The sequence below is a fragment of the Manacus vitellinus genome, unplaced genomic scaffold (assembly GCF_001715985.3).
Source record: "Manacus vitellinus isolate BGI_N305 unplaced genomic scaffold, ASM171598v3 scaffold_6_pilon, whole genome shotgun sequence".
NCBI lineage: Eukaryota > Metazoa > Chordata > Aves > Passeriformes > Pipridae > Manacus > Manacus vitellinus.
In genome coordinates, this window is record NW_021940750.1 from 2,084,196 (window position 1) to 2,103,178 (window position 18,983).

The window sequence follows — 18,983 nt, forward strand, 5'->3', positions numbered from 1 at the left end:
GCTTTGTGTGTAAAATAAACACTGTGTTTCTTCCCTTTTTTTTCCCCCTTGTTTGGAGGTATGCTGTAATTTAGCCTGAAGTTCACTGAAGGAAGCACAGTGACCTGCCTTGGCAGAAGGTCAGACTGTGTCGTCACAGGGTTTCTCTTGCTCTGTAAGTCTCCATGAGGCAAGAGTGGGAAAGGAAAAACCACTTTATCTTCAGAGACAGATGTCTGTAACTTTTCCTACTGAAGCCTTGGGGGATATGGATGTTTTAACTCCAGGTGTCCTGTCTTCCAGGTGTCCAAAATGGAAGTAGTTGGTTGTTCTGACTGAGAGCATCTGCCCTGCAGCCAGCATCCACCTTTCCTGTGCCAGTATAGGCCCCACAGCTAACTAGCTCTGGGGCACCTGTCTCGTCTTGTCTTTTAACATTTTCCCCCTCCCCAAGCTTTTTCCCTCTTCAGCTCCTTTACTGCAGACTTTCCAGAAAAGACTTCTCCTTCTCCTTTGGGAAGGGCAAGTAGGCCCTACCTGCACCACCAGCTGGTGCATAGGCTCAGGACTGGAGAGCTTCCCTCTTGCTCCAGAGAGCACAGACAAGGGACTCAGCTTGCCAAAATAATGAGCCCCTCTTTGCCCTTAGTATCGCTTTCCTTCTGAATGGTGGTGGTAATTCTGAAAGAAAATGTGTTTTGTTTTTGGCATCCTGTACAGGCTTAAAAGTGCATGTGTTTACCTGTGTCTAGTTGTACTTACGCTGAGGCTTTGCTTTCAGACCACTATATGAATATTAAGTAATGCTCCTTGATACAGCCCTGATAAATGTCTTTCAGGGTGCACATTGACGTGTGCCCTTCCAGCAGCACTGCAGGTGTGCAGCATAACAAAACATGTTATCCAGCAGTGGACGTGGAAAGGGCGATCCCAGGGGGCTTGGCGGGGAGCAGTGTGAAATCTGTCTGATCTGGTATGGTACTTGAGAGCAGCCAGTTCATGTGCTTTGGAGGAAATCTTAAGATGAATGCAATGAAGTGACCAGCACTCAGCTTTATTGCTCTTCTCAAGCTGGGATGCTCTTAAGCTTAGTGGCCCTTCCAAAAATCTAAATTAAACCCATTCCGAATTATCATCACTTGACACATCTATATTTTCTCTTCAGCACCACCCCATGATGGGATGAGGAGGGAAGTGTTATCATTTTGGAGTTTGCTGTCCTTAGACATCATTAAGTGACTGTTGATTCTGTGATTCTGTGAAGTGGCTCCTGGCTCTTGTGTTGAGCAAAGGGAGAGGCATTTTCACTGCAGCAGACTCATGTGCCAGAGGGGTGGCTCAGTTCTGGACCTTGCAAAGGACAGGAAGATTGAGACCATAATTTGTGCAATCTTGGTGGAATCCTGAAGGGCACTGTAGGCACTTACCTGTTTGTTAGGGGTGTCTAGAGCACATGGAAAGCTCCATCCACAGGGGTGTAGTACACTCCAGTCTGTTCCCAGATGGAAACTGGCATTATGTCCGTAGACAGATCCTGGTTCAGTGCCACAATCTGTATTCCTCTTTATTGTCATTCTGTCCCCAAAGACATGCTCTGAGGTAGTGGTGCTCCATGTTCCCATAACATATCACACCCATCAGTCTTAAATTCCATATGCAACATTTTTAATGGGCACTGTGAAGCATACTTCAGATTCTCCATGCCTCAGGTTGCTCTGTGGTGTTTCATGCTCTTCATCTGACCTAGAGCTGAACTGCTTTTCCCTCCCCAGCCCTGGAAGACTTTTCCACCTACATGCATGTGTAGGTGCTCCAGTGTGTGATGGCAGCTCTTGGTGCCAGGAGGGAGCCTGCTCTGCTGGCTGTATCCTGGCCTGGGAGAGGAAGCTTGTGATTTCCTGATGCTCATACTTCTCCTCCCTTCCTTCATTCCCTTTCAGAACATGAGTGAGAACTTGAAGGACTGTTTGATCCAGACTCAAGCTTCCTTAGGTGAGATGGTGACGATAAAAACAGAGGCCTGCTCTCCTTGCCGGGACCAGGAGTATGGACAGCCTTGGTACGTGGCTGAGCTTCAGACTGATGTACTCCTTCTCTCCACCTACCCCCCAGCTGGTTTTGGGGAATATACTTGAACTTCTTGAAGTTAGTAAAGCCCTCCCTTGTGAGGTCAGCCTTGGAGTGTTTGACAAGGGTGGTCACCTACTAGTGCACCTACTCTAGATGAAGCCACTACCTGCTGTGTAGTGGCTTTAACCTTAAGCCATCTCAGATACTAGCTTTTGGCAGGTTGGATGGCAAGTTGAATTATTTCTCTGCTGCAGTTTTAGGACTAAAGAAGTTTGTCAGGCCCCATTGCCTCAGCTCCTCTCTGTGTGCAGTCCCAATGTCTTGGTAGGTTAACATCATCTTTCTGTTGTTTCCTCCTCAGCTCTGGAAGGCCTGACCCACAGTCCATAGAGATGGAGCCCAAGAAACTGAAAGGGAAACGGGATTTAGTCATGACCAAGAGCTTTCAGCAAGTGGATTTCTGGTGTAAGTATATTGTGAGTGAGGGAAAAGCACCACTGCTGCTTGTACAGACTTTGGTCTGTCCCTGCTGGTACCCTACTGGTTTGGGGCAAGAAGCAGGGGAAAAAGAAGCCAGGGACAAATTTACATGCTCTCCTGCAAAGACCGGCACATTTAAAAGAGAAACTGTTGCACAAAATCAGCTTGTCTGTGAAGGGGTTATGCAGAGGTAGGGAACTAGGTGGAAAGTAAGCTGGAAACATGAAAATACACACTGGAAAATCCTGAGAGTCTACAAAAACTGAAGACTTGAATTCACAGACTGCAAAGGGAGCACTGCGCAAACAACAACTCTTTCCCCTATAGTCTGGAAAAGAAAACTGCTGCCACTTATGCATACCTACAAAAAAGCAGACCTGCATCCCTGTCTGGACACAGGGAAAGTGCCTGGGGATGCTGTCTCTCTCCCAAGCACAGAATGAAGGCTGTAGTATGAGGGATGTTTGTTTTAGCTCCCTCTTTGGCGTGTGGGGAATCAAATCTTGGTTGGAGGACTTAGCTGCTAGACCAAGGATGTGCAGGAACCTCCAGCCTCTGTCTCTGCAGGCAGTGACGGGGCCTTTCCCTGTGCATGCAGCCATCAGTGGCAAATGTGTGTAGAGCATCAAGATTTATGCAAATGCATGTGTTAGTTAGGCAGATGTGGGTTGGGGCAGAGCCCTTGCTAAGAGATGTGGAGAAACAAGGGAGCAGCCAGTGAAGTGATTGCATGTGTGGAGGCTGGATACTGTGGAGGGGGCTCAGCTTGGCAGGGGGAAGGACAGGGAGCTGGCCTGAGCACTGTGCATCCTGTGCATTGCATGAACTGCACAGACATCACGTGTGCCCAACCTAACCCTGGTTCCCTTTGCATCTGCAGTCTGCGAGTCCTGCCAGGAGTACTTCGTGGATGAGTGTCCGAACCATGGCCCCCCAGTGTTTGTGTCTGACACGCCAGTGCCTGTTGGCATTCCTGACCGGGCAGCGCTGACCATCCCTCCTGGAATGGAGGTGGTTAAAGAGCCCAGTGGGGAGAACGATGTGCGCTGTATGAATGAGGTGATCCCCAAAGGTCACATCTTCGGGCCGTACGAAGGGCAGATCTCTAGCCAGGACAGGTCTGCAGGATTCTTCTCGTGGCTGGTGAGTGACGAGTCTCCCCAGCTAAGTGACACCTCAGCCATACAGCTCAGAGCTGGGGGAGTTATGGGCTTGTGGTGCCAAACCTTAGCCATCTTCCCCCTTCTCTGAAGGTCTTCTGCTGACCCACATGTGCATGATGCAACCATCAACCTACCAGAAATATTAGCAACTTAAGGGTATAGATATGTGGAAGGAGACCAGGTGCCATGACACCTGAGTTCAGTTCACAGTTGTAGGAAGAACAACTTGCTACTGCTCTCTCTCTCGCCAAGAACCGTGTTCTTCCATCCCCACTCAGTCTAGGTGTCCTCTAGTACCTTTCTCTGCTCTGGTCATCATTTTGATGATAGAGGAAGGATTCTATCTAGAGATTGCAGAGCTCTCTCATGGGCCTAGAGCACTCTCTCCCAGATTGCCTGAGCAGAGGTGATGGCCAAGAGGGCAGAAAAGAGATCCAATCCATCAGGAACTGATCTACGTGCAGACTCCAGCACCAAACCCTGTATTTTTTCCCCTCATACAGGCCTTGGGTAGCATATGAGATAGACCTGTCACTGGATCAACAGATGTTAATTATTATGAGAAATGCAATGTGGGATTTGAGTTATAGGTGGGGAGAAAACTGAGAGCTGCTGATATTAAATGCTCCTCATACTTCTCCATTTGTAAAATAAATGTATCTCAGCCCTATCCTGAAAGGGAAGTTAATCTTTTATTTCTCGGGATTGTTAGCAATTTTGTCAGCTGCATCCATGGTTTTGTTACAGATATCTGTACATAGAAAAATGCCTCTTAGTTCAGAGTAACCTCCACACACACATTCAGGTCAGCAACCTGTTAGTACCAGGAAAGCTGAGATTGATGACAGAGTTTCACATCTTGACTTAGGGCTGGAACTGAAGCAGTGATCTGAGATTCATATACGTTCTTCTGCCTGGACCTGTTGGTTGACGTGCTGCATCTGTTCTCTTGTTCCATAGATTGTTGATAAGAACAACCACTACAAATCCATTGATGGGACAGATGAAACCAAAGCAAACTGGATGAGGTGAGTCCAGTTCTCTTCTGCCTTTCCTTTTGGGGCTCTGTCTTCAAGAGAGAGGCCATCAAACACTACTTGTTGTTTGTCAGAAAAACAAACCAAAATATCACCACCCGTTTTGTAAATGGTGTGCTTGTGCTCTTTCGGTATTTATTTTAATGAGTATCCTTTGGTGTCAGATTCCTTTAGAAAGGATCTAAAACAGGACATAGATGTGTGTATGGAGGGATGACTGTTTTCTGGAATAAGGATAAATGATAAAGATGATCCTATTTATCTACTCTTAAAAATGCTGACAGGTCTCACTCCATTTTTTTATTTCTTTTTTTTTTATGTTATGTTCAAATATTTGCAAAATGCTTTGCATTATCCCCAGGGTAACATTTGATTTGGTTTGGGTTTTTTTGTTCCTTCCCATTTGAAAGACTGAAAGAGGTGCTTTTTTTTGTTTTCTTTCTGGGCTTCACTTGAAACAGCTGTCTGTGGTGGTTGTCATTTGGCAGTGTCAGCTGTCCTGTGCGAGGAGAAAGGCAAAATGAGTGAGCTGCAGCAGCACCGAAGGCAGACCTGATGCATGGGCTTGCGCTCCCTCTGCCGGCCCTGCGCCTTGGCAGAACAGGGTCTCAGTACTGAGCCAGGAGTGGGGCTGGCTCTGGTTTGGAAACTGCAGCAGGAAGGGAAAGTGTGTAACCATGACGCAGTGTTTCAAGTATTGGCATATATCTGTAAAATGTAGGTCACTGAGGCCTCGTATGTGTGGTATGTCACCAGAACAGGACATTGCTCTATACCGAGGCCTGTCCCATATTCAGACCAATCCTGTTTTCAGGGGTGAATTTTGGAAGCAGTTATTGTCAAGAAGGCATTTCTTAGAGAGTAAAGCAGTGTGGAATTACCTGGTTTGTCAGCCTGGATGTCTAGGATTTTCAGCTGTCACTCACTGAGGGAACAAAGAGTGTAAAGTACAGGTAGATGCAAGATTGACCTAATTGGTCATATGTGGTTGCACTACTTTTGCTCCATTTGAGTCTTTACATGGATAGCAACTGTTCTGTCATTTGTGTTCCATAAGTTCAGCAAAGGATTTAATTTTTCTGCATGACAGTGAAGCTGGGGCAAAACAGTCTTGGAAAGCAAAAATTCTATGATGATCTCTTTTTTCTACTGCCATGAACATAAGCTTGATGTCTGGATTTAAATGGGCACTACTTGTGGTCCTAGCACTGAAAAGCAGAATGTTCTTGCCTGAACTTGTATTTGCCATGATTCAGTCTCAAGATGAGTGTGGTCTGTGCTGTTCTGTACAACCTTGAAAGGCAAGGAGGTTATGGCTTTGCAGAAGGGGTATGTTTGCAACTCTTCTGGAAACGGGTGTACCGAAGGACCTGTGCAGGTTATACCAGTGTTACTGATCTTTCTGATTTTACTCTTGAAAATTGCTTCTAACGGTAGTATTACGTAGAGTGTCACTGACAGTTCACGTGGCAATAGAGGTCCTCAAAAAGCCTCAATTTGGTTTGTTAGCACTTTTCAAACTGAGGTGTGCTAGGTATCCTATGCCAGAACATCACCTGACACTGAGATTGCTCACAGAAACCATACTTTCAGGACGCTGTAGACAGCGCTCTTTTTGTTTTTCAGATGGTGCTCTTTGCTATCACTCACAGATGGAGTGCTTTGCAAAGTAGATCTACTCACCCTCTGAGTAGGTGGGTATGGTGTGGGGAGGGCAGCTTGTGCTGACTCCTCTCTCTTCTTGTAGATCTCTGCCTATTATTTTTGTTGTTTGAATACCACATCTGAGCCCATTTTCATTTTCCCATTGAGGACAATATGTACACTGCAGCACTTGCTGGTTTAATTTCAAGTGACTGTTTACCCAGGGCAGTGGATGACAGGGAGGAAGGAGTATGAAGCACAGCAGGTGGCATGACAATGGTGGAATCCTCATGCCCTTTCTCTCATCATTCAGTTAGCCAGTGTGAACTCCTGATAGTGGGAGCATGTTCTCCTAAGCTGGCTGCTGGCAGAAGAATAATGCACCCTTCATCTCTGTCCAGAGTAAAATGCTGTTGTTTGCAATACTTTATAAAACTGCATGGCTTTGATGTGCAAACATCCTCCTCTGTTTTTATTTTTCTGGGCACTGATTATCATGGATTGCAGCAAACCCCAAACAAAATTAATGCTTTCTTGGACACAACCTGTAAATTGCTTCTGATGAGAGTTCTTGGAGCTTCTGAAGGGTTGCAGGGAACCATCCGTTTTCCTGATTGCTTCTGAGGAAATTCTGTTATTTAGTTGTTTCTAGTGTTCTCTAGAAATAATAGATATGAACAAAAAAATGAAAGTAATTCAGAAAGTCCAGGAAACATCGCTCTGTCTATGTGTCACTTGGCCCAGACTGAGATGCAGGATAGGAAGTACCAGCAAACTGATGGTGCCCAACTGAACTATTGGAGTGCAGTGCCTCATATTTGGGGTTTCCAGGCTAGTTTAGGCATTTATAGTCTGTATCCCTTCTTACATGTGAGTACCTGAGTTCTTAGGCTTTTGGCACAGTTCAGATTCATCCTTTCTCATATGAAAAGTCTGGTGCAAGTCTTCCTCACTTCTTTTTCCTTTGTCTTCCTTTCTGCCATCTTTCCTTTCCAATCATAGTAGCAAAGAGGTCATGGGGAGCCAGACTGTTCTATAAATCTTCCTGTATCCTTATAGTGGAGATGTCTGTGATTTGATCTTCATACAATAATAAAGCCTGGAAGGGAGCTCTGGTTGAGTGCTCCAGCAGCCTGCTTAAAGCAGGACCAACTTAGATCAGTAGATCCTTTAAGTACCAAGCTGCTGTTTCAACTTTACAGGACCTTTTAAAAATAAACATAAAAAAATGTCAGGGTTACTGTGACTGCCCATGTGTTCAGGGTGAGTAAAAGTCACCAGTTTATGAATGTCATTTTGTTGAACTTCATAAACTGATTTCTGTTACCTTGCAGCAAGTGGAGCAAATGTTCTTATCCACTGCAAATTTATGCAGAGCAAAAGGATCCCAAAGTACTGTGATCCCTGTAAAAAAACCCAAAAAAGCCCTGGGAAAAGTTACATACTTGTTTCTTAGAGGCCAAGAACAGTGGAGTTGGTTGATATTTTTGTGGGAGGATCATTAAGTGCCCACTCTTCAGGTAGTTTACAATGTCATTTGTTTTTAAAGAAATAGCTGTACTGTTTTGCACCACAGATTGACCTGGGCTGAGGTGTGAATTCACAGCCTCACAGCTGGGATTCCTCTGGAATTCCTCTGCTAAAACACCGCATGGCAACCCAGAGAGGTGCTTGCAAATATTGGTGACTGTCTGTCTCTAGGGACATACTGCATGCTAGAGGAAATGCATGAGGGGAAACAGATCTCTCTGCTAGTAATACTGTCTGCATTTTTATAAGGAGGAGGTAAATGTGCCTGCTAGGAACCTAACATTAATTGAATTTGTGATTAAAACTGCCCAGAGTTCATTACTCTCTCTGTGGCAAGTTTGCTATTGGAATCCGTAAGTTATCTTAGATGCTGGAGCAAATGAATGGAAACTCTGAAATCTGAATATACGGGCCTACCACAGGCTGTCCTAAATGCACTTGATGGGATACCCTGTCTGGGAAGAGCAAAAAAGCTCTTGATTCCCAATCAGTTCAGTTTTGCTAGTGACAGTAGCCGTGAATTCAGCGAGAAGAGGGTGTGTCAGGTTTCCTGACCCTGCAGCTCTGGGGAGACTTCTGTTCTGCAAGCTCACTGCTACCCAGGAGCACTTTGCAAAATATTGTTACTTTTCACCAGAGCAGCTTGTTTCCGCCACATGGAGGTTTGTTTCTGCCGCATGGAGGCACTGATGATACTGTGCAGTCATGAGTACCTGCTGAGAATATACACGAAGCCCAGTTTGGCTGAATGTGATAAAAATCATAGTGTGAATATTCCCTTGCTCAATGTTCCGAGTAGCCTTTTCCCTCTTTCCAGTGTTCAGCTGGGAGAACTCCTTTTTCCTTTTAATTTGGTGAGGGTTTTTTGTTGGGTTTTTTTGAGGTCAGTGTAGCAAGTGCTTTGCTGGCTTTTCATCTTTCATTACCATCTTCTCTAAACGCTCCTTCTTCCCCTCTATAAATGAAGCTCCACCAAAACAGTATCTCAAGCATGCATTTATGTCTGTTCCAAAGAAATACATCTGTGCACTTAGGTCCCAGCTTTCCCTGTATATGGCCTCGATTTGAGCAGCTTTTCCTACTGGTTTTCCAGCTTTAACTAAGCTTCTGACACTTGCCCCAATGGAGGGCAGTAGCATTAGTGAGACTGATTAAACAACAGTGTTAACAGCACTAAGGAGAAAATAGAACAACCGACAGGGGTCATTGCCTTTCTGTAGGTTTTTCTTACTCTACAGCCCACAAGCACCTTTCAGAGGAGTGCATCCTAAATGACTTATCTTGCGCTGGGCCACGGCAGTGCTTAGAGGCATCTATCTCTGGGCCATCACAAATGTGGAGCCTTCACTTACACCAATTTTTCAGAAAGTACTACAGGTGGGTTTTCTGCCTGCACAGAGGGCAGTTGGCCGAGATCTTACGATTAAATGTATTTCTTCGAAAGAGGAGGGTCTGAGCTAGCCCAGCCAGAATTTATTCCCCTAACATTGCAATAATACTAACAATAGATCCCAAATTAAATGAAATCAAACGTTCTGTCTACTAGTAGTAGCATCTTTGGTTTCATTTAATTTGGGGCCGTAAGCAGAAAGAAACTGGACACATTGAGAAACCAATAGGTTTTCCAGCCCATGGTGTCACTTCAGAGATACAGTTGATAGGTGTCATAACCATTAAGATATCTTACTTCTTGTATGTGGCCTCTGATCTCCTCTGTGCTATGCTGCATACATATACACAGATGTCCATTGCCCAGGCTGCAGATTATTCCTCTGTCTGCAATTCCACCTTGTTTATGTGCAAAACTGCATGTTCAGACAGTCTGTTTTTTCCTTCCCTATTAAACAGATCTGCTGCCTTCTTTTCTTTCCCCAATAAAAAAACATAGTTAAGACTAATGTTTTGTTTATTTTTAAAGTTTCCTTTGACTGTGGCTGGAAAAATTAACACACACTCCCTTTGGACAAAACTGCTTTTTCTCAGGATGGCTGCCTCTTCTTCTCAATGGGCTGAGGCTATGAGTTGTTTGTTTGAAGCACCAGAAACTGGGTGCAGGCTCCTGTCAGTGGCAGTGATGGAAAGCCTAGCCAGGAAAAACAAGTGGGTGGCCTCATTCCTTTTGAGAACAATGGGAAACAGCATCCATTTCTGGGTGAAGCAAGAGCTTGCTGTGAAGCAGACAAATGCTGGATGTGCAGTATCACGATGCTGAAAAAAAGACCTTTCCTTAGGGAAAGTGAGTTGCAGAAATTGCCTGAGTCTAGTCAAAATTGCCCTACTCTAAAAAAAAATCTGATTTGATACAGCCTCTGCATAACATCCTGCAAGTTGTAACAGAAAGGGTGGTGTAAACAACATTCCACTGCATGTTGTGCCAGGCAGAACAATACAATGTATTTCAGGCCTCTAAATTTCCCTCAAAATTTTGAGCAATATCACCTTAGAAGCTAATTCACTTTGCGAGTGATTGTGAGTTTACACACTTTTTTCTGTGTACGAACTGTGGCAACTGATACGAGACTGAACTGAAATTCTCATATGTAAGTCAGGACATCGGAAGAAGTGTAAAATTTCATTTTACCTGTAAAGCTGAGAAGGCTCCTTCACACTAGTGTTGCTTGGTGTTTTTTTCTTTAGCTTGAAAATTTCCTCTTAAAAACAAAACAGCTGCCTTTTCCTGGTGCGATTGAGGAAAACTGAGAGGTTGTTGTGGGTGGGGGGAGCTGGATCCCACCGAACTCCTCTGCCCCAGTACTGCACCGGCCAAGTGGTTGGATGCAGGGGGCTGCTTTGCGCTGATTTCCTTTTACCCAATTATGCTTTGTGGGATGTTCAACCCAAGGAACATGGCTGAACGAAAGAGGAAGCCCAAGTTTTCCAAGGAAGAACTGGACATTCTGGTCACTGAGGTGACCCGAAATGAAGCCATGCTGTTTGGGAGGGAGACAATGCGTCTATCCCATGCCGACAGGGACAAGATCTGGGAAGGCATAGCCAGGCAGATCACATCAGTCAGCCAGGTCCCCAGGTCTGTAAAAGACATTAAACACAGATGGGACGACATGAAGAGAAGGACCAAGGACAAACTGGCATTCATGCAGAGGTCCCTCTCCAGCCCTGGCAGCATGGGGCGGCCCTCGGCCATCGTCCTGACCGCCCACGAGAGAGCCATCGAGTCGACACTGCATTCATCCCACCAGATGCACGGCTTCCAGAGAGCGGATCTGGATGTGGTTGACAGCCTGTCAACAAGCTGTAAGTATCATTGCCTTAACACCTCTTTGTCTTATGCTTGGATACCTCAGTTTGACACCATAAGAGCATTGTGTGTTGTGTGAGATGCTGGGTTGCCTGTCAAGACAGGTCTTACTGCTGTGGTTGGTTTCAAGACAGCCTGCTCTGGTGGTTGTGGGGTGTTGAGGTGGATTATTTCCAAGTTAAGATCATCTTCTTTATCTGTTTATCTAGTTCTTTTCTATACTGTCTTCTAAGGGTAGATGATGGATTATAAATCTGACCTAGTCCTACAAGTGAGGGAGCATCTGTAGGTGAAGCGCAACTACCTCCAGTCTGTGGGGAAGATGCTTGTAATGGATTAGGGGATCTTCACTGTGATAAAACAGCAGTGTTATCAAGTTGGGGGTCATCTACCAGTCACTAATGGATCACTTCCAAAAGGGCTGTTGGAGGTCTCAGTGATCACTGGTGTTCGTTGCTCTGAGGCTGGGCCACTTATGATTTCTCAGTAGTGGTCTGAAGGATCAGCATAAATGCTGTGAAAAAGATAGATGATAACGACTGCTTCTTCACTGGTTTTAAAGGAACTGCTGGCCCTGCTTTTGAAGTTATCTTCTTCCACAATTCTCAGACACCTTCCAGCGCTAAACCACAAGCTGCTTTTGCAAGTTCTTTCCATAGCTGTGTACTCACAGGTTTTCGTCATGGAGGTGCAGCTTCTTGATCTGTGAGCTTTTAGGGATACAAAGGAGAGAAAGGGGATAACTTCTTGGGAAGTGAGTCAACTAACACCTCATGAGCGGCACTGTCCTACCACATTAGATCTGATCTCATATTTGTGGTAGTGTTGTTAGTGGGAAAGCAAGGACAAAAATCTTCAAGAACTTAAAAAGTGGGAATTGGTCATTCTTTGCATCTGTCTTGGAAGCCAGTGACACTATTTTAGAGGTAAAAGGAAAACAGCTTGTGCAAGGAGATAGTGGGCAGTTGCAACAAGTGAAGTCTTGTCTCTTCTTACTCTTGATATGCCTGTACCTGTGAACTGGCACATCACTATATATTTATCAGACTAATGAGAACTTTCCCCTACTGTTTTGCTTTGGTTTTGATTTTGCATCAAGTATACTTGCCTGATTAACATAGGGTGCTGTTGCTGCTACACCTGACTGCCTCATTGTCTTAGTGATATCAAGCTACATAGTGGCTTTGCAGTACACACTTTACGAGCAGCAGATACTACATGTATGCTTTTCTCAGTGCAGGGATTGTAAGAAATGACACAGGAGCAGAATTTTTGTGTGAGGGGTTTGTGTCCCTCCAAAATATTGGAGAGTGCTAGCTACTTATGGTTTTGGGGAAAGGGAGTCATTGCTACTGTCTGAAATGGATTTATATTCTAGTAACAAACGATGCTGTGTACAGGATACCATAATAGCTTGGGTTCATCCACTCTTCCAGCTTCTTATGGCTAAGCTTGTCACTCAGATGCTAACGTTGCAGCACTTGCATGTTGAGTTATGCATTAGAAACTACAGGCTTGTCTGAAATGGCAAACTGAGGGGAGGGGAAAACCCTTTTTACATGTTCTTTGAGATACCCTGAAACAGAAGCCAGAGTTGTGAGGGATTTCACACTAATAATTCATGCTTCCTCTTCTATTTAAGCTGGTGAAGATGAAGAGATGCCAGGCACTTCTCAGGAACAGCACTTCGCTTCACTGCAGAGGGCTGGTGCAGGAGTCAATCATCTCTCCGGGCCCTCCTTCCTCTGCGCTTCTTCCTCATCAGAGCACTCGGAAGCTAGCAGCCAAAGGCAGGAACTGCACTGTCCATCCCCACGCACCACCTCGTCCTGCAGACCCCCGCACCCCCGCACAAGGAACCCACCCCTCTCCAGCTTCGATCGCCAGCTTCTCCATTCCCATGCTCAGCAAACAGACATGTTCGGGCAGTTCTGCCAGGAGCTGGTGGCCATTCATAGGGACATGGCAGACAGCATGCATGCTGTCAGTCAGAGGATGGCTGACCTCACCAGCCAGGTTGGCCAGATGTGCCAAACACTAACAGAAATACGTAATGGGGTCCAGGCTCTCCATAGGACACAAGATCCTAGTGTCATGCAAGGGTCTTGTCAAGAAGACACTTGCCCTAAACAGCCCCCAGAACCTAGTTCAGTGTCTAACCAAAACCCTCTAAAACAGATGACTCCTGCACGGACTACCAGGTCACAAAAGAGAAAACATTTTTAGTCTGTGTCATATAAAGTAAAGAAGGGTGCTCCTTCCTGAGCTGCTGCATGCTCACATGGCTTCTCTATGTGTATCAGTACTCTGTGGGGAAGGTAAACAGCTGACCCAACTCATCCACCCCCCTGCCAGCTCTATGAATTATGGCAGCTAAATAATAGGACTTTCCCTCTGCAATGGCAAAGAGGAATCTTGGAATGTAGGATGTCTTTCTATTCATAGAGACTAGGAGTTTTCACTGACTTCCCCATGCTTTAAATGCCCTATAAACTGAGATGCAATAGGAATCATTATCTGAATCTCTTCCCATACCTGTGAAATGTTATTTATAGCAACAACATGCTACAGAGCTCCCTTTGCAATTGACTAACAAATTTACCCTACTACTGCCTTCCCATCATTTTCCTGAAAATTAGTATAGGCAATATGTGCAGAAATACAGCCTTATGACTCTAAAGACTCTTACTGCTCATTCTTTTGTTGTGCATTCAGCAGTAGTGAGCAATCCAGGGTTTACTGTGACTTATACACAGTTTTGGGGAGAGGGGTTTAAAATAGCTTTTGCAGAGAAGTGAAGAAATCATGATGTTGAGGACAGGTCTGAGCACGGTGGTTTTAGACTTCTGAGAAGGGCTGTGATGGCATGGGCCTGGATCCTGCAGTAGCACATGCACTTTTAAAGAATTTAAATTTTGTTTGCTCAGGTCTGAAACCCCTACCTACCCTTCACAGTTGCAGTTAAAATACAATTATTTCATAATATGACAACATTTAAAAAGAATTGTATCATATTATTTTCTTGCATGTTGTAATCTTCAGTTTTGAATCACCTTACCCTCTTCAGAACATGAAAGACTGCACAGAAACAACAAAAGATATAGGGCCTGCTTCTGACCTTAAGAACAGTTTGGTTTTGTTTCATTGTAATTCTGTCAGCTTCAGTATAGTTACTCTGCACTTAGTGTTATTTAGCATGGGATCTGTTCTGTGTTCTCCTATTGTGAAGAGTTTACAGTCTAAATTCACAGCTACATAGATTAAAATCTTAGACGTGTTGGTTTTGTACTGCTTTCTTTCCCCATAGAGATGCAAGAAAGGACTGTGTTACAACATTTGAATTGTTTAGTGCTGTGTGAGGTTCCCATGTACAACCCTGATTCTGGAACTAGGCTTTAATAGTGTCACCTCAGGTGGTGATAATGTATGTGGTAGCTCTTTTATAACATGTCTGTTTTCTCCTTGATTTGCACATCTGCATCTACCATGCTGCCCCTATTTCTGGAAAAATCTGGATCATTATCATGATCAGCAGGGAAAAGGGCCAAGGTGTTAACCACACACAGCACACCACTGCTCTCCAGGCTGTCCTGTTGTTTTTGGAGGCAGGTTGCAGGAAGCTATTCCAGTTAATATGGATGAGCATCATCATGCCATGTCTGGGCTACAAACTTGGCTGAAAATTTACAGAAACTTCAGTGGGAATTGAACATAGGCAGCATGGTAAAGCAGAAGAATGGCTTGTTTTGTGTGATCTTCAGGGATCTTCTCTAATCTGTCTGACCTGTCCTTTGAAAGTATAGGGCACTAGCTTCTCTTCTGGAAAGATCATTGTATATCTGTTGTGTCAGGCATACTTTACCTGCTTTTCCTTTTTTTTTTTTTTTCCTAGTTGTTCTGTAATTTTAATTCAAGTAATTTATTTTTAGTGGTGCAGTAAAAGGCCCTTGCTCAAGGAAGCAGTGGTCTGGCTAGGAGAAAAACCTCCTTTCTGGGAAATCGCTTGACTGGTTTCATGCAGAGGACATTCCTTGTAGTGCTGGTGCCAGACCGGGGCAGAACTTGCTCACCTTCCTCTGAGGATGTCCTTTTACTTCTGTTGTAACATTTGTATTCTACAAAAGTCACAGTCTCTCTTCAGATGAAAGAGAGATTGGGAAATCGGGCAGAAGTGGATCTAATTTGTGAATCAGAGAACTGAGAAAAGGTGATATGCTTTAAAGGCTTTCTGGGTCGATATAATGCTGCTACTATATATTAAAAGTGGTATTTTATATTTTTATAATATTTGGTCTCTGCTGATGTTCTCCCATGGGTATACTGATAAGATTAGATCCTCTGATGTTGTCCAGGGGGATCTCTTCTGGGAACCCTCGACTCTGCAAGGAAGGAGACTCCTGCAGGTGCTGGGCACTGGAGGGAGTTAGCATCATTGCTGCCATCCAATTGCCCACACAGATTGTGTTAAGAGAGAGAATCCTGGTGAAGGATGCACAGCTCTCAATAAAAACCCCCAAAGGCTGGCTACTGGTCAGGAAAAAGGACTTTTTACTGTAGACTGCATGATATCTCCCCCAGTTTCCTCTGTGGACTATTACAGATCGGTCCAGATCAGGGGACGTATCTCCTGCCCTGTGTAGACCCCTCGGTGGACTGGCTTTTCTGTACTGGCTCACAAAGGATACTTCCTCCTGCACCCATCATGTTAACTGGCTGTTGAAGTAAGTGCCTGTGTCAAAGCAAACTGCTGTGCTCAACCCCAGTATCTCCATGTCTTGTACATGCTGAAAAAAATTTCTTTTTAAAAGTATTTTTGTTAAGAATGCAATAAATATATAACACTTTTAACACAGCTGCTGTTGAGTCATTTGTTTCTCTCATACAATTTTTGCCTGAGCTGGTAACAAGCCTGTCACGGATGTGGGTCTCCTGGAGACACCCAGCATCAGAGTGCTGAGGCAGGGTCTGTGGGTATGGCATCCCGGGGCACCAGCTTGGGCTGGTGGCAGCTCTCCTGCGTGGGATCTCCTGCCCTGGCTCTGTGCTCGATGTTGATTTTGGAAAGGTCAGTGGCCTGTTCCCTGCGGTGCTCTACTCTGCCTGTCAGGGTGACATCAGAGCACCCCCGGGGCCAGATGGAAGGTAAGCAATGGAGTGGGTAGGAGGGAGGCATGAGGCAAGGCCAGGGGGATAGCAGAGGGGAGAAAGATAAAAGCCTGAGCCTTCCTCCAGCTGAAAATGTCCCCTTCCTCTTTGCTGTCTCTTCTGGAGGGTCTGTCCTCCTCCTGGGAGGAATGGTCCCAGCTGCCAAAAAATACCTTGACATTTTTCTGGGCATACTCACTCCCAAAATGTGGCAATTTGGTGTCCTGAGTGGGCTGTGGCTTAGAAAAAAGGGCGAAATGATGTTTATTTGCTGCTAGCTAGAAAGTCTATGAGAAAGGTTGTTCTGCAAAGCAAGGAGCTGTGCCTCCAACAGCGATGGGGTTGATTGAAGCCCCAATAGCTACATCTGGGTTATAACTGGTCTCCATTGGTACAATGGCTGGTCCTGAGTAGCCTGGGCAGGATCTGAGCCTGACCTGTCCCAGGGACTGGGCAGGACATGAAATTACCTATTTGTGGCTGGTAGCAATGCACCTTTGTAGGACCAGATGCAGCTGAGGGTGGCTGGATCTGTCCTGGGAGCAGTATGACCCCAGTCCTCCTCTGAGGATCATGGTCCCTTAGGAAAGCTGCTATGCAAGCAGGGCTGTGCCCATCTGTGTGCATTGCTTGCATGGGTCAGCTTAACCATGCCTGTCCTGGGCATCCAAACCAAGGTGGCCTCCTTGCCTCAATCCAGACTGAGTATTTGGCACTGGGAGGGGAACTGGGTACTTACTTTCCAGCCTTCACGGGAAGGGTTGGGTTGGTCAGGATGTGAGCACTTTGGCTTCGGGACATGTGTCAGAGAAGGCAGATCCTGCAGTCTCTCCTCAGCAGGCAATTTGTGTCCCCTGTTCACCAAGCAGGCTGCCCTTTTGTGGAATGACTTTCTCCATCCTTGGAAAGCACCTGTGATGTGCAGCAGCACTAGGTGTCTTAGACCAATATGAGGTTTATGCAGTCCTTTGTAACCTGTGTCTTGAGCTTCTGGGGACACTGGAGCCTGAGGCTGGGCAGCACTGGGTTGTTTGTGTGGATGATCTCATCCCATTTACCTTACCTGAGGGAAGTATCACAGGTGGAAAGCTTCCTCTCCAGGAGGGTAAACCACTTACTAGGTGGGAGCAGCTGTGGGGAAACATGTTTGTGACTGGATTATTCCACAACTCTCTGTTAAGGGCTCTTGGTGAAATTGGCAGGGCTGGTGGCTGCAGGAGGCTGGATGGGAGTGAGCAGCCAGGCAGCATGCTGCAGGGTTGCAGCAGTTCTGCAGCTCGTACCCTCCACACTGCGCTCTCCTCCCAGCTCCCCACTGCTCCAGGAAGTGGCCAGAGCTACTGGACACAGGCAGCAGAGCTGAAGGACGCTCTCAGGCAGAAACTTGGAGGCTGTAGAGGCAGAAGGAGAGCAATAAATAGGAAAAGCATGCTCATGCTTAACAAAATACTTAATAATAAAAGCGAGCCCTGGTGGGAATAGATAACCAGACTCTCCCCTTCCTGTTCAAAGTTGTATTTTAGGGAATTTTCTAAATCCCACTGTCAAATGCAGTTTTCTGTGACTGCACTGGACCATCCTGGCACTGCTCAGTGAATTCCTCAGTGCCACTGGCTGTGGGGGTGTGAGTCCTGTATGTTGTGTTAAGGATCTCTGAGTGACTTCTGGTTGGTAAATCTTTGCAGGTAGCCAGGCTCCTTTGCAGGGGCACCCTGATCTTGTCACTGTACTGTTGTGGACAGTGGGATGCTAGGAAGCATCCTGACATTTTGCTTGGACTGGGGAGAGCATCCTCTAGGATCTCCTGTACTGCAGGGCACCAGACTGACCACAGCACATTGGTATATTTCAAGGGCTGTGTATCTCATGGCTGTCTGAATGCCTGATCCACCTTTTGATGAGTGATCACTGACACCCAGAAGCAACAGCCTGCCAGCTGTGTGCCATTGCAGGGCTTCCTTCCCAATGTGCTGGTCCAGGTCTTTCTTCCTTTTCAGATACACAAACTGGTAGTTTAAAAGTTCTTTTGTTTTGTGACCAAAAGTAAAAGAAGGGTTAATAAAAGCCAATTTTGGCAGTGCCAGAGTCTACTGTTTAAAAAATTGCTGAAAATGGCAGAGAATCCTGGGTAGCACATATTAGGAAAAATACAACTGCTTGCAGGCACATGGTCAGTTGCTTAACATTAAAACCAGAATTGCTGGACTCTTGGGCAGTCTGAGACACTACAGACTTGTTTTATGTGTTTTATGGGAAGTTTCACCAAGTTTGTGACCTTATGTATGTGGGTTAGTGTGATCACGTGCAGGTGGGCTTGTGTCTTAATTAGTGCATTCACATGGCTGGAGAAGGGAAGAATATGCAAGGAAACTTTGGCAGATTTCTTAAGCCAAAGAAATACCTATCTATATAAGGGAACTTGAGCAAGGACTAGTAGCAGCAGCAGTTAGAGGAGCCATATGCCACTTGCCTTCATTAATGTTGCTGCATCAGGGAGCGCTGAATAACAGAGGCGAATGGCGTAAGAAAAGAATAAGCTTTATCTATGAACCGTTCAGGTGTGCTTTGGGGTCTGTACATGCCTGTTGTTTCAGGGAGTCCTTGTATCTTCTCTTCAGGGCTCCTCTCTTGCAGCAGCCAGTGGCAAGTTCACCATAAAGCAAGATCTTAGGGAGG

The 18,983-nt window shown here is 45.5% G+C and overlaps 2 protein-coding genes across 2 annotated transcripts in view; both read left to right on the top strand.

Annotated features, from left to right (window-relative positions):
- Positions 1–1,922: 1,922 nt before the first annotated feature.
- PRDM11 (PR/SET domain 11) overlaps positions 1,923–18,983 on the top strand; it is a 26,941-nt gene continuing 9,880 nt past the window's right edge. Inside the window, exons 1-4 of the mRNA XM_008919747.3 lie at positions 1,923–2,038; positions 2,411–2,514; positions 3,410–3,672; positions 4,653–4,720. Of these exons, the coding sequence (XP_008917995.3) occupies positions 1,923–2,038; positions 2,411–2,514; positions 3,410–3,672; positions 4,653–4,720 (551 nt within the window). The remainder of the gene's footprint in view (positions 2,039–2,410; positions 2,515–3,409; positions 3,673–4,652; positions 4,721–18,983) is intronic.
- LOC108641374 (myb-related transcription factor, partner of profilin-like) lies at positions 10,580–15,713 on the top strand. The gene is made up of 2 exons (XM_018082834.1): positions 10,580–11,158; positions 12,805–15,713. Exons 1-2 carry the CDS (start codon positions 10,720–10,722, stop codon positions 13,386–13,388), a joined length of 1,023 nt encoding a protein of 340 aa, XP_017938323.1. The 5' UTR covers positions 10,580–10,719; the 3' UTR covers positions 13,389–15,713.